The sequence below is a fragment of the Prionailurus bengalensis genome, chromosome D1 (genome assembly GCF_016509475.1).
Source record: "Prionailurus bengalensis isolate Pbe53 chromosome D1, Fcat_Pben_1.1_paternal_pri, whole genome shotgun sequence".
Taxonomy (NCBI): domain Eukaryota; kingdom Metazoa; phylum Chordata; class Mammalia; order Carnivora; family Felidae; genus Prionailurus; species Prionailurus bengalensis.
In genome coordinates this window covers 5,546,144-5,561,425 of record NC_057346.1, presented here as the reverse complement: position 1 = coordinate 5,561,425, position 15,282 = coordinate 5,546,144, and the positions used below count along the sequence as shown (strand labels likewise).

Genomic DNA, 15,282 nt, shown 5'->3' with positions numbered 1-15,282 from the left:
CTAATTTAGCTAGGTATCATGCTAAATTCTTTTTATATGTTTATTGATTTATCTTCAACAAATAATTATCACCTACTGTGTTCTACATACTAAGCTAGGCATTGGAGCATAGTGGCATGGTCCATATTGTTTGGTGCTTATAAATTGAGCATTGGGGATTGGCACAGTTAATTAATTAATTAAAATTATGACTATCACTAGAGAGGTATAAAATTTAATCTTTTCATCAGCATTGTAAAATAGATATTATTTGCTTTCTACAGAGGAAGAAAATGAGGCTTAAAAAGGTTAAAGAAATAGTCTGAGGTCACAAAGCTAATAGGTTGTGGACTTAACATTGCTTAGGCTTTATGTCTTCCAGAAGGCTGCTTGTGGGGGTCTCAAGGCTGCATGATCTTAAGGAGGTCCACAACTTGACCAATCCCTTTCACCCATTTATCCCTTAAAGGAATGTTTCTTGAGCACCTACCACATGTCACCAGCATGCCAACTAGTGAGCAAAATGGACATGATACCTGCCTTCATGGAGTTCATAGTCTAGTGAGGATGACAGAGAATCACTTCTCAAAAAATACATAATTATAAACTACTACAAAATGACTGAGAAAAAATTACATGGTGTTATGAGAGCCTGTGATAGAGACATCCACTTTAGCGTAGGAGTTCAGGAAGGCATCCATGAGGAGGTGACCTTAAAGTAGAAATCTAAGGATGAGGAGGAGCTAACCAGGTAGGAAGGATGGTGGAAACAGAGGATTGTACGTGGGGGGTGGGGGGGGTCAGGATCCGCAAAGGCTGTGAGTCAGAAAGGAACATGATTAAGTTGGAACAAGTAAATGAAGATCACTGTGGTCAAACTGAAATAATGGAAGAGTAGCACAAGGTAAAGATAGGTAGGAGCCAGAACCTGGTGTTTTAGCCTTTTTAAGGAATTTGGTCTTAATTGTAGGATCAAAGTGAAGTCATGGAAGGATTTTGGATAGAGGAGTGACACAAGTAGATTTGCTTCATCAAAATCACTTTATCATATAAATCAGTGAAAAATGGGCAGGAGACATGAATAGATTCTTTTCCAAAGAAGACATCCAGATAGATGTCACATGAAATAGAAGCATGAAAAATGCTCAGCATCATTCATCATCAGGGAAATGCCAATCAAAACCACATTGAGATACCACCTCACACCTGTCACAGAAACTAAAATTAACATAACAACAGATGTTGGTGAGGATATGGACAAAGGAGAACACTCTTGCACTGTTGGTGGGAATTCAAACTGGTGCAACCATTCTGGAAAACAGTATGGAGGTTTCTCAAAAAATTAAAAATAGAACTACCCTATGACCCAGCAATTGCACTACTAGGTATTTATCCAAAGGATATAAAAATGCTGATTCAAAGGGACACATGTACCCCAATGTTTATAGCAGTGGTATTGACAATAGCCAAAATATGGAAAAAGCCCAAGTGTCCATTGACAGATGAATGGATAAGGAAGCTGTGGTATATATATTCAATGAAATATTACTTAGACATCAAAAAGAACGGAATCTTGCCTTTTGTGACATTGTGGATGAAACTAGGATGTATTATGCTAAATGAAATAAGTGTGGAAGAGAAAGACAAATTTCATATAATTTCACTCATATGTGGAATTTAAGAAACACAACAGATGAACATAAGGGAAGAGAAGCAAAAAAAAGAAATAAAAACAGAGAGGGAGGCAAACCATGAGAGACTATTACATACAAAGAAAGAACTGAGGGTTGCTGGAGGAAGGTGGGTGGGGCTGGGCTAGATGGGTGATGGGCATTAAGGAGGGTACTTGTGATGAGCACTGGGTGTCCTATGTAAGTGATGAATCAGTAAATTCTATTCCTGAAATCATTAAAAAAATAAAGAATTAACAAAATCACTTTCTCAGTGGTGTGGGCATAGATCTGAAGTGCAAAAGCAGAACATAAGGATATTATCGCCATCATTCAAGTGAGAAATGATGGTAGCATTACCTGGGCTGACAGGTGTGTATGAGAGGCTTGAGTCATTGATGGAAACCAGAAGGAAGCAGTTAATTTTGTCTACTTAATGGGAATACTTCCATTCATGCAAATCACCTGCTGATATGAATATGTTCTTGATTTGGCATTAGGTAGGCTCATCGTGAGTTGATTGTTAATGATGACTTTGATTTTGAAAGTAGTTTATATATTATCTATATTGACCTAGCTCTTGATAGAGATGTTTATAATACAGTTTGACTCAGTCATAATTCTCTAAGCATCTACTATTCTAGCGCTCTATTACTCCCTGCAGGACTTAAAAAGATAACTAAGATACTATCCTTGCTTGCAAAAGCAAGTGGCCTAGTAATCTAGACAGGACGATAACAAAGTACAAACACGAGTGACTGTGGTGTATACCGTGCCATGACGCAGCCAAGTTTTATTGCATTTCTTTAAGAAGCAAAGATCACTTTCTACTGAAGGATTTAAAGGATCAGCAAAGATGGACTTGGAGGCATGTGACACATTTAACTCATGGAAGAGGGGGTGTGGAAAGCTTAATCTGGGAGGATAAAAGATAGTAATTATATTGATACCTGAAGCTATTAGAATTTTTGGAGATTAGATAATCTTGCTTCAAGAAACAAATTTGTAATGAAACAGTTTCATTTGATTTGCTTATTTGGCTTCACCATGCACTTCTTAAAAGAAGACTTAATATTTTTAGAGCAGTTTTATGTTTACAATAAAATGGAGAGTAAGGTACCGAAATTTCCCATATATATGCTGGCCCCGTAGCTTTACCCAGTCAGCATCATTCACCAGAATGATTTTTTACCAAGGATGAACTCACATTGATACATTATAAACACCTCAAGTCCATAGTTTGCTTTAGGATTCACTCTTTAATTGCACATTCTATGGGTTTGATTAAATGTATAACATATGTTCATCATTCTAATATCATACAGAGTATTTTCAATGCCTGAAAAATTCTATCCCTAGTCATCCCCCTCCTCACTCACCAGTACCTGTCAATTACTAGTCTTTTTGCTATCTCCATAGTGTTACCTTTTCCACAGTGTCATATAGTTGGAATCATATAGTATGATGCCTTTTCAGATTGGTTTCTTTTACTTACTAATATGCATTTAAGTCTCCAGGTCTTATCACGGTTTGATGGTTCATTTTGTTTCAGTGCTGAATAATATTCCATTGTTTGTATGGACCGTGTTTATTTGTTCATTTATCTAATTTATCATTTCTCTGATGATATAGGATGTGATGCATCTTTTCATATACTTATTTGCTATCTGTATATCTTTGGTGAGATGTCTATTAAGGTGTTTGGCCCATTTTTCAATCGGGTTATTTTCTTACTGGTGAATTTTAAGAGCTGTCTCTATATTTTGGATAAGAGTTCTTTTATCAGATGTGTCTTTTGCAAATATTTTCTCCCAGTCTTTGTCTTGTCTTCTCATTCTCTTGATACTGTCTTTTGTAGAGAAGGTTTTAATTTTAATGAAGTCCAGTGTATCAGTTATTTCTATCATAGATCTTGTCTTCAGTATTGTATGTAAAAAGGCATCACCATATCCCAAGGTCATCTAGGTTTTCTTCTTACAGTAGTTTTATAGTTTTCCATTTTCCATTTAGGTCTGTGAGCCATTTCTAGTTAATTTTTGTGAAGGGTGTAAGGTCTCTGTCTAGATTCATTCTTTTGCATGTGGATATCTACTTGTTCCAGTATCATTTGTTAAAGAAGCTGTCTTTGCTCCACTTTGTTGCCATTGCTTCTTTTTTGTTTGCTTGTTTATTTTGTGTGTGTGAGAGGTAGCACAGCATGCTCGGGGGAGGGGCAGAGAGGGAGGGAGAGACCATATTGGAAACAGGCTCCACCACACGGTCGGTACAGATCCTGATGTGAGGCTCAGACTCATGAACCATGATATCATGACCTGAGCTAAAGTCAAGAGTCAGACCTGAGCTAAGAAGTCAAGAGTGGTACACTTGACCAGTTGAGCCACTCAGGTGCCCAGCCTTTCATTATTTGTCAAAGATCAGTTGACTGTATTTCTGAGAATCTATATCTGGGTTCTCTGTTCTGTGCCACTGATATATTTGTCTGTTCCTTCACTAATATCACAAGGTCTTGATTACTGTAGCATTATCATAAGTCTTGAAATTATTCACTTTTGTGACATTAGTTCACTTAATTTTACACTCATTATGTGTTTACTGAAAATATAGCAGACATTCACTGATTTTTAGGGGCAATGTTTAAAGTTCTGGCAAATCAGGAATCCCTGGAAAACTTCTCTTGAAAGTGATAGACTCAGTAATTATTTTACAGAGTAAATAGTTGATGATTTCAAGTAGAGCAGTAACTCTGAGTATAAACATGGTGGTGGGAGATATGGGAAGTTGGCAAAGAACTTTGTGTTCTTCATTTTGATTGGTGCATAGAGTAAAAGTGTTAGTGGGGGATGAAAGTGGAGAGTTGGAGCCCTCTCATTGATGATCCTACAGGATAGCCTGCTGGACAGCAGAAAGAAATTTTCAGTTGCCCACATCTAATTTGAAGATTTAGAAAGAAATTTTGACTGCATGTTTCAATATATTTTTCTTTTTTCACGTGACCCAGTATTCAATAACTTTTATGGTAAATAACCTGGGGCTTGACAGCAGCATTTTCCACATGATTGAGATTCCTGGGAAGAAATTGGAGTTTATATTGTTAGATCTACTGAGCATATTAGCAGAAGAGCTTTATTTGATAGGCAGTCATTTGGAATCTATTTTCCCTCATTTGGGAGTAGTTACCAGGCCAAATCACTGTTCTATTTATATCCGTGACCTCTTTTCCAGTGCTGTATCAGCTGAGCACTGTAGAGACATCCTTAAAAGAAGTAGTATTTGGGTCAGAAATGTCAACCAAAATGAATGTAATTAGACAGATTTTTTTTTAAAGCATGAGGGGTTTTTAAGTAGCTTTATCAGTAAATCCTTAAAGTAGTTTCCATTTGAATTGCTAAGCCATTATACAGCCATTAATTGAACTCAGCAAACTTGCTTTGGATCATTGAATACCTATTGTGCAAAATGACCCTCAATATTTTGGGTGGGGGGGGGGCTGGGGTGATGCCTGGGCTAGGACTTGTTGAAAGTTCTGACAAGGAAATCTTTGGAGAAGTTTATTGCCTTATGGGATAGGGTGGAAGACCAAGAAGGAGTATATGGGAATGACTGGAGTTCAAGGGTAGGAGTACTTTTCTTTCTTTTCTTTTTTCTTTTTCTTTTCTTCTCCTTGGGTCTTAAAGAAAAGGTGAATATCTGGGTAAATATTGTAGTGTTGTTAGTTCATGTAATAGAAGAGAAGTCCTTCAACTTTGAAAATCACAAATATACCTGAGAACATGTGAAAATGTAGATGGCTGGGCCTTATACCTGTATTTTGATTTAGTAGATCTAGGTGTGGGGCCTTTGGGGTCTGATTTTTAACAAGTACCCTCTGGGGGATTTTTATGTAGGTGGTCCTGAGTTTTGAGTTGGAAAACTTTACAGTTCCAACCTGTAGAAATGAGACACAATTTAAAGCATTCAGTAAAACTCATAAAAACGATCCTGCTACTGTGCTAGGATCCAGGCATATAAAAAGTAAAGTACATATCTAGTAGGAGGAGAATATAAACATGTGCGTGCACGCGCGTGCACACACACACACACACACACACACTCTCCCAACACCAATGTAATACCATGCTAAAGAGAGAAATTTATCTATTGGGTATTTGTATGCCAGTTACAGACTCAGAAGTAGGGAAAGAAAACTTGAAAGTGAGGGCTGCCTCTTAAGATAGACTTTGTCTAGTTTGTAGTATTAGGAACATGCCCTCCAAGCTGTGTACCCAGTGAGGTAGAAATAGTTCCTCTTCTTTATGAGACATCTCCTTTCAAAATAATGAGCACATCCATGTGGTTTTCAAGGCCTTTAAAAAAGAGTAAATAAACCTGGTTTCAACCCGTTTGCTGATTCAGGATGTCTGGTGGTAATCAGGCTGTGAATTTTAAAGCTGTAGTGGGGAAAACAGTCCATGGGTAAAAATGGGAGCTGACTTTAGGAGAACGAACTTTTATTTTCCTGAGACTGTGCGAAGAGTCAGTATTTGTGTACAGACACTCCTCTCTCTGAAGTTCCAGTTAATGACAATGCCAAGTGAGAACTTTCAGTTCCTGTGTGACAAGAGGTAACATCCATAGAAAGTGAGAGGTAATAGGAGGTTACTTTAATGACCCATCACACCTTCGTTCTTATTGCCAATGACCGCATAAGGACCAGCACGGAGCACTAGCCTTTGCAACATTAACTCATTAAAACATCAAAATTATTTTCAGAATATCAGCCTTTGACATCATAAAATAGGACCTATAATGAAAGTGCTAATGTTGGATTGACTATAAGATGATCTGAAAAAAATTAAAAAGGACAGGGTAACAATTTTGCTTTCTGGTAGTCGTTGTATAGGAAGGGGATAAATATGTGGAGGTGGATTCCCAACATAGCGTCTGATGAAAATGAATGTGCTAAGGAGGTGGAGGCTGCTTCTTGGTCCCCCTGCGGGAGATAGAGGCCCTTCGTGCTCAGTTGTTACTGTTCTGTCTAATCCCAGGAACTGGTGTCCTCAGTGGTGTCCCCTCCTTTAGAGTTAGGGTGGCAGGGTGTGGCCTTATCCAGGCTGCTGCATTCTGCCAGCCATCACCTGTGAAGCCTCAGTTTTCTCCCGTCCCTCTGTTACTGGTGAGTGATCTACTTTCACACCCTGGTAATGCCAGGTGGAATGCCTACAGAGATCTGGTTCTTGGTGTCATAGAGGTCTCAGGTGATGACTGAGGAGTGTGCCACCTTCTCTCTCAGTGACAGCAGAAGGAAGTAGTGGATGAAGAGCCAGTGGAGAGATGGGAATCCTGGAGAAGAAAAATGAATGAGGAGGTAGAGGAGAAGATGAGGAAGGGATGTTCAGATGCGAGATGGTGCAGGAGAATAAAGTGGTGGAGGTAAAGGAAGTGGGGGGGGGGGCTTGAGCCCTGAACGTGATCTCTTCAGGGACTTCCATGAGTGTGGAGTTAGAGACCATGGATGCTCAGGTTGGCAGGGCCTTCTCCACCTGAATCCCAAGTTGGGGTAAATGCAGCGGCACTTGGGTGAGGGCACAAGTTTCATCAACCAAAATATACCCGCCTTGTGGGACCTCGCCTTTTGAGCCAACCCCCACCTAACACTTAAGAGCTCCAATGCAGATTTGCTAAGGTTTATACCAATTAGGGATGAAAGAGTTCAGACATCCCAGGACAGGCTACAAGTTCAGGGTCTTCTTTTGGACAAACTCTTACTGCAGAAACAAGGCGATCATTAAAGAGTATGATGAGGTCATATCTTCTGGACAGGTGTCATTTCTTCCCATTTGAAACATAGGATCAGCACCGTTTGCCACCCCCCCCCCCCCCGCCCGTCCTTCATCTACAGGAGCAGGACATCACCTGTAGCTTCTTCACCTTCATCACTGCCTCAGACCACAGCCTCCCAGAATCTGACAAAACAATTGTTATTACTAATGGGGAACTACAGCCCAGTTCATACAGGAGTAACTACCCTGTGAAGGGAAATCAGACCACATTCAGCAGGGCAGTCCATGGAGATACTCAAGCTCTTTGGGTACTCATGTGGTTAACGCCTGCCTTTGGAAATTGTTCTCGCCCCAGATTACCTGCCATCATTTGTCGGACCTCTGTTTGGCCAACTATGGTGTTGTGCATGTGCTGGTCTCTGTGCTCCATCAGTGCTGTCGTCATCATTAATGTAGCTTTTGTGGACATGGCCATCATCTGTCTAAGCCAAGGAAATGATACTAAAGACAGCACTGCCTTCATCTCCATTGCTTGAATCTTTGTGTCAAGGCCTTCCTGCCTGCTTCTGATATAGGTAGTTAACAGTCATATTGGAAGAGGATCATTGTATCTTCAAGCCCCACAACCACAAGAACAATGACAATCTAGGTTCATGTTTAATGTCTGGCAAGTTGCTCATCTTCCAGTGGGTAACGCCATGGCCCCAAGACCTGTGCTTGGCCATCAACACCTGAATTTTCATCTTTGGCCAGGAGCCCATGTCACCCACCCTGCTGAGTATCTGGAAAAACAGGGACATAAACAGTGGAGAGCTGCTGAACTTGTATGAGATAAAGGAGAAAAGTAAGGGACCTCTAAATCTACCCAAATCCAAAACTTTCCAGTAGCTTTTTTGCTACTAATAAGTCTTCATAAAGGCCTGTGCCATGTTCTACCTTTTCTAGTCAGTCTTTTGGATAATCTGTGTCCAGAGCACCAGCAACCCCATTTTTTTGTTTCTAGGTGACAGGGACCTTCAGAACCACCTGTGGACTCAGGCTCCCTACCAACCACTGGAAACCTCTTCCACCTCCCTTCCTTTCATTGTCACATAAGGAACCATACCTGATGTCAGAGAGGTGATTAGGCTGGCAGGTGTGGCTCTATCCTCTCAACAAGGGTGAATAGGGTGTCCTTTCTGGGAATCACATGTTCTTAGCCACAGTCAATGAGCTCATGCAGAGTGTGGCATGTTTCTCAGCCCCCTTTTGCCTACCTGATCATGACCAGGTGACAAAGTGCTCTGTGAGATTCCAGGAGAGAAAAGACATATTCATTTGTAGACTTCATCTGCCTCCAACTCTTTCCAACATCTCTCTTCTCCTTTCTTTGCCTCTCTCAACTTTTCTCTCCTCTTTCTGTTTTTAATGACTTGAGGGACCAAAACCAGAAAGCAAAACAATTAGAAAGCAGACTTTCCAATTTGCTTCTCCTCTAGATGATACCTAGAAGGAGAGAGGGAGGTTTTCCAGTAAAATAGGCTGCCAGAGCTCTCTGACCCTCTGTTTTTATGCCCCCTCCCCCCATTCCACAAGCTTTCTTTTACAAGTCCTAAAGTTCAAAAGAAAACAGACCAAGGATTGTGGGATTGAAGGACTGAGGTGGGTGTGAATCCGTGGGACAGGGATTATTCATTGCCCTGTTATACACAGTATTCTTTTAGGCTAATCCTAGGCTCATATCACCACCACTACCCTTCTGCATAACACACACAAACTCCTTTCTCCTTACTGTGCCCAAATTTCTAAGAAACCTTGTAGATATTTCTTGAGCATTAGCCTGGAGGGGATGGAGAAGAATGTTACAGGAGTGAGATCCTATTAAGAACTAAAATAAACTCTTTTAAATGATTACTTTAAAACTAAAATAACACTGGGGCGCCTGGGTGGCTCAGTCGGTTGGGTGTCCAACTTTGGCTCAGGTCATGACCTCACAGTTCGTGAGTTTGAGCCCTGCATCAGGCTCTGTGCTGACAGCTTGGAGCCTGGCGCCTGCTTCAGATTCTATGTCTCCCTCTCTCTCTGACCCTATCCCACTCAGGCTCTGACTCTGTCTGTCTCTCTCTCAAAAATAAATAAACATTAAAAAAATTTTTTTAACTAAAATAACATAAATAAAAAGGAAGAGTGCACAGCTCTGTGTACTCCTTTATTTCTACACCTCCTTTATTTCTGGGATAATGTGAGGGTTTTTACTATCAAGGGTTGAACAGATGATATACAGAGATGGGTAAATTGTTTTAGTTTGATAAAAGCATCTATAATATGTGAGGCAATAGTCATACATAATAATTTTAGTGCAGAAGCCTCCTATGTTCAGAAAAGGATGTGAGCAGTCTTTTCCACCTCCACGACTAATTTAGCCATCTTTATTCTTATCTAGTATCATTCAAGAACAGGTCAGAGATGTCAAAAATAAATGAAATGCACTACTTTAGGTAGTTTGTTGTATTTAAAATTGTATGTAAAAAACACCAAGGCAATTGTAAAGGAATTCAGAACATAGTCAACTTTACAGGCAGGTTTTTTTTTTGAAAGTTTACAATTTCCACTTGTTTATCTGGTTTAACGCAAGGAAACATCCTTAGGAGCAAATGTAATTGGTATATAATGTTTTCCCTTTTTCTGCTCCCGTGAAGCAAAATTGACTAATGTTTTTGGAGGGAACCCATTAAAATTTGCATATATACTTAATTCTGCTAAACTTGCATAGATCAGAATTAGATGAAAGGAGAAGAGAATAGAACTTCCATGGAAAGATGCATGGCTAAGGTGGTAGCGTTTAGACCAAGATTTTTAGGTTAAGATGCTGAATATATCTGTAAGGAAGGAAAAAAAAAATCTTACAGATATATTACTTGCAGTTTCCAGACATCTAAGTATTTGAAAACTTTTAAGCTATTACCTATTCATTCATGTGCATACAAGTACTACTCACCAAATATTTCTGATTCGTGTCTGGGCAGAAGGGTGGTTGAATTTTCCCATCGCCTTTGCACTGATCATGGTCATGTGACTTGCTTTGGTGGATGAATCTTGAGAAGCTCTATATGTCACATCTGGGACATAGCTGTAATGGCTAGTGCATGGTTTGTCAGAACCTCTTTATCTCTGCCATGGCAACCAGCACCAGGTGGGGAGGTTCTATTAGCCTTTGTCCTAGAGTAGAGAGACACAGCACATGTTTCTCCCCTCTCCTCCAATCCCTTAACTCACATGAATTTGTAGCATGAATCAAAAATAAGCCTTTGTTGTTTTGGGGCATTCAGATTTTGAAGTTATATTGTTATTGCAACATACTCTAGCCTAGCATGATGAAAATATCTTTTAGATTTTTTCTATATGTTGGGTGTTTATGAATAATTGTGAGTTGCACAACCTGATACAGGCCATTGTTTTTTGATGTCTATTTCTTGCCTAGTTTTTTCAGTTTATTTATTTATTTATTTTGAGAGAGAGAGAGCACGAGCAAGAGGGGGCAGGGAGGGAGGGAGAGGGAGAGAGAGGGAGAGACAGAGAGAATCCCAAGCAGGCTCATTGCCATTAGCTCCAAACCCAACATAGGGCTGGAACTCAAGATTGTTGAGATCATGACCTCAACCAAAATCAAGAGTCAGACACTTAAGCAACTGAGCCACCCAGGCATCCCTTGCCTAATTCTTGATCCTAGTGTTTCTGACAGGTAAACAGACTTCAAATATTTGGAAACTAAATAGTATAAAAGCTTACATGATCATGTATAGATTTTCATGTGAATTTGTTATATTGTGTACACATTTATCTTGCACTTTCTTAGAATTCTGTGTCATATCCGTTGGCAACTGGTTCATATCCATACTACATTACACACTGCTAAAAGAAAAAGTGCAACATATAACTAATCTGTATTCTTATGGTACAAATTCTAGGAATACACATTTAGTGGAACTCATTCAACTTTAGCTGAAAAGATAATGAAGATGATGGCTGATGAAGAAGAGGAGGATAGGGATTTCAAGAAGAGATAATGCTTCAGGAACATGCATGTTCACAGTTCACTGTAAAGCAATTCAGTTTGTACAAATAATTTATTGCCTATGTGTTCTGATACCTGAAAATCAGAATTTAGTTTCAAAGTTCATGGCTCACAACATGTGGTATATACATAGAATGGAATATTTCTCAGCTATAAGAAAGAATGAAATCTTGCCATTTGCAATGATATGGTTGGAGCTAGGGGGTATAATGCTAAGCAAAGTCAGTCAGTTAGAGAAAGACAAATACCATATGATTTCACTCATGTGGGATTTAAGAAACAAGTAAGCCAAGGGGAAAAAGAGAAGCAAACCAAGAAACACATTCTTAACTGCAGAGAATACACTGATGGTTACCAAAGCGGGGGGTGAGTGGGGGGATTGGTGAAATAGGTGACAGGGCACTTGTGATGAGCACAGGGTGCTGTATGAAAGTGTTGAATCACTATATTGTACACCTGAAACTAATATTACACTGTTTGTTAACTGGAATTTATATAAAAACTTAAAAAAGGTATATAGAAGTACAAAAGGATGAAATAAATAGGATTAGCAGAGGACATTGTGTTTCCAGGGGGAAATGGTAAACTGACACATTTTAGACATTCATTATTTACTGGATGTCTTTCTCTGTGGGAATTCTTTGGGGGAAGTATATTTCAGTCCTTGGAGTATAACCTTTCCCAACTCACAATGCATTGTCTTTCTTTTCTTACCATATGATTTTATTTCCATTTCTCTGGCACAAGAAAACAGGTGAAAATGTTGAACTTCATGATAGGTCTAGGGTATTGGGAGTAACTTTAGATGCATATTTTCTGAGAAGATTTTGGTGATCAAGTGATCGTTTTGGCATTCCTTGTCTCATGAGCTTAACTCTTCTCATTATATTCCCTAAATAAGTGCCAACAGATTTTATGCAGTACATTTTTTAATACCCTATTGTTAGAATGCACTCACACAAAATCTAATTATGGCTATTATATCTTAACTAATAGCATATTTTATAAGTTTTGGTAATTTATGATAGAAGCATCTCCAATCATTCAGAGGCAATTTTTTTTCTATACACATCTATGTGGTGCTCATGAAATGAGCAGTGAATATGAACTCACTATTAGAATGATTTATTATAATCCTGATAAACATGGATAAACATGGATAAATCATGATAAACATGATTTATTTGTTTATTCATTTGGTATATATTTACTAAGTAGCTATATTTTAGAAACCACTATAAGCATTAGGAATACAGAGATGAAGAAAGCATGGACCCATTCTTAAAGAGCTGCCATCAGAGTTGGGGATACATCTTGATTATAACCTATGATGAAAGCCATAGCAAAGAGGTGTGGGAAGTGCTGTGGAAACAGAAGGAATGGTTAGTTGTACTAAGAACCAATGGAGAGACCATGGAGGGATTCATAGAAAAGGTGATATTGGAATTGGACATTTAACATAATATTTTGTCACTTTCCTCTAATTAAAATGTTAGAACTATTGAGGAGTTTACCTCCATATACTTTTTTTTAAATGTTTTTATTTATTTTTGAGACAGAGAGAGAAAGAGCATGAGTAGGGGAGGGGCAGAGAGAGGGGGAGACACAGAATCTGAAGCAGGCTCCAGGCTCTGAGCTGTCAGCACAGAGCCTGATGCGGGGCTCAAACTCATGGACTGTGAGATCATGACCTGAGCCGAAGTCGGACGCTCAACTGATTGAGCCACCCAGGCGCCCCATCTCCATATACTTTTTTAGTTTGAGAATGGTTGACACACAATGTTAGATTAGTTGTAGGTGTTCAACTTAGTGATTGGTCAAGTTTATACATTATGCTGTGCTCACCATCACTTGTCCCATTACATCGCTATTACAATATCATTGACTATATACCTTATGCTCTTTTTACTCCCTTGACTTATTCCATAACTGGAAGCTTCTATCTCCCTCTCCCCTTCATCCATTTTGGCAACACCTCCATCCCCCTCGCCTCTGGTAACCATCAGTTCTCTGTATTTATAGTTCTGATTCTGCTTTTTGTTTGTTTATTAAGATTCCATTTATGAGTGGACTCACATGGTCGTTGTCTTTCTCTGATTGACTTATCTCACTCGGAATAATACCTCCTATGTCCATCTATCTTGTCTCAAATGGCACAATTTCATCTTTTTTTATCTGTTTGTCTGTTGATGGACCCTTAGGTAGCTTTTGTGTCTTGGCTATTGTAAATAATGCTGCAGTAAACATAGAGATGCGTATACCTTTTCTAGTTCATGTTTTTATTTTCCTTCAGTAAATACTGAATAATGGAATTATTGGATCATATGACATGTCTATTTTTAATGTTTTGAGCAACTGTTTCTTTAAAAAAGTATTATACTTTTTCCATACTCTTTTCCACAATGGCTGCACCAATTTACATTCCCACCTCCTTTTTCTCTACATCCTCACCAATACTTGTTACTTCTTGTCTTTTCAATTTTAGCCCGGATGGGTGTAAGGTGATATCTCATTGTGGTTTTGATTTGGATTTCCCTGATTGTTAGTGATGTTGAGCATCTTTTCATGTGTCTGTTGATCATCTGTATGTCTTCCTTGGAAAAGTGTCTATTCTGGTCCTCTGCCCAGTTTTTAACTGGATTATTTGGTTTCTTTAGTGTTGAGTTATAGGAGTTCTTTATAGTTTTTGGATATTGACCCCTTGTCAGATATATCATTTGCAAATTATCCAAAGTATACCACCATATACTTTGGATAATTAGAGAACTTTCCTCTGAACATAAGTTATGTATCATGCTATATGCTTTAGAAATTTAAGAATTTTAACCTGGGGTAAATACTTAAAAGATTTAACAAAAGCAATGTCTATTCAGAATGGATGCTGACAATAAAATTAGAATAGGGTCTGAAAAGACTCTGACAGTGCCTGTTACCTCTTTAATTGTAGGGTTATGGATAGGTTTTTGTACATCAGTTTCTCATCTCTCAGATATAAATAATATTGAAAGGTTGAAGGAGACAAGAGGATAGCTTTGTAAAAGGTCATTATTTGAAAATTGTTCACACAAAATACTGGCAGTTCTGTTTTTGTGGAGGATAATTGTTTTATGTTCCAGTTTTCCCCAATTTCAATGATCATCTATGGTGATAACATTGATGAACAGCCCTGGAGTGAGATGTCAGTATTCGACAGCGGCTGTTTGCAAACTCTACTGTGATTACACTCTGTTGTCTAATTGCTTAATTTATTGATGTTTTGCTGACATGTTTTCAGCAACATTTGTGATTGCAGATAACTCATCATTTCTCTTCTGGCTCATTATCATACGTTTGCATTTGGTTTGTCTGATTGCTGCAGGTGGAAACAATAGGTGATGCATACTGTGTTGCCGCAGGACTCCATAGGAAAAGCCTCTGCCACGCTAAGCCCATTGCTCTCATGGCCCTGAAGATGATGGAACTTTCAGAAGAGGTGCTGACACCTGATGGAAGACCAATTCAGGTAACCTTCTCTACAATGTGGTTTGAGTAGTAGCATGCCTTTAACTGAAGGGGACAAGAAATTCCCTTTTGAATTCTATTTATGTGTCCTACAGATTTAGACAAGTAAGGAGGATGAGGCTTAACTAGAAAAAAACTCATAGAACACCAGGAAAAGAACAAATGGAATAAGATCCAAAATAGGAAAAGGTGTATGAAAGGCTAATTGCCATGGAGAAAACAAAGAGCTAAAGACAGACTAAAGAAACACTCATTGTCAGTTACCAACTCACCAACACCAAGCAAAGATGGTAGCGGGAATCAGGGTCTCAGACATAAT

General features: G+C 38.9%; 1 protein-coding gene across 1 annotated transcript in view; it reads left to right on the top strand.

Moving 5' to 3' along the window:
- The window catches only part of GUCY1A2 (guanylate cyclase 1 soluble subunit alpha 2), a 338,257-nt gene that overhangs the window by 212,122 nt on the left and 110,853 nt on the right, over positions 1-15,282 (top strand). The window contains exon 6 of the mRNA XM_043579224.1: positions 14,821-14,964. Within this exon, the coding sequence (XP_043435159.1) occupies positions 14,821-14,964 (144 nt within the window). The remainder of the gene's footprint in view (positions 1-14,820; positions 14,965-15,282) is intronic.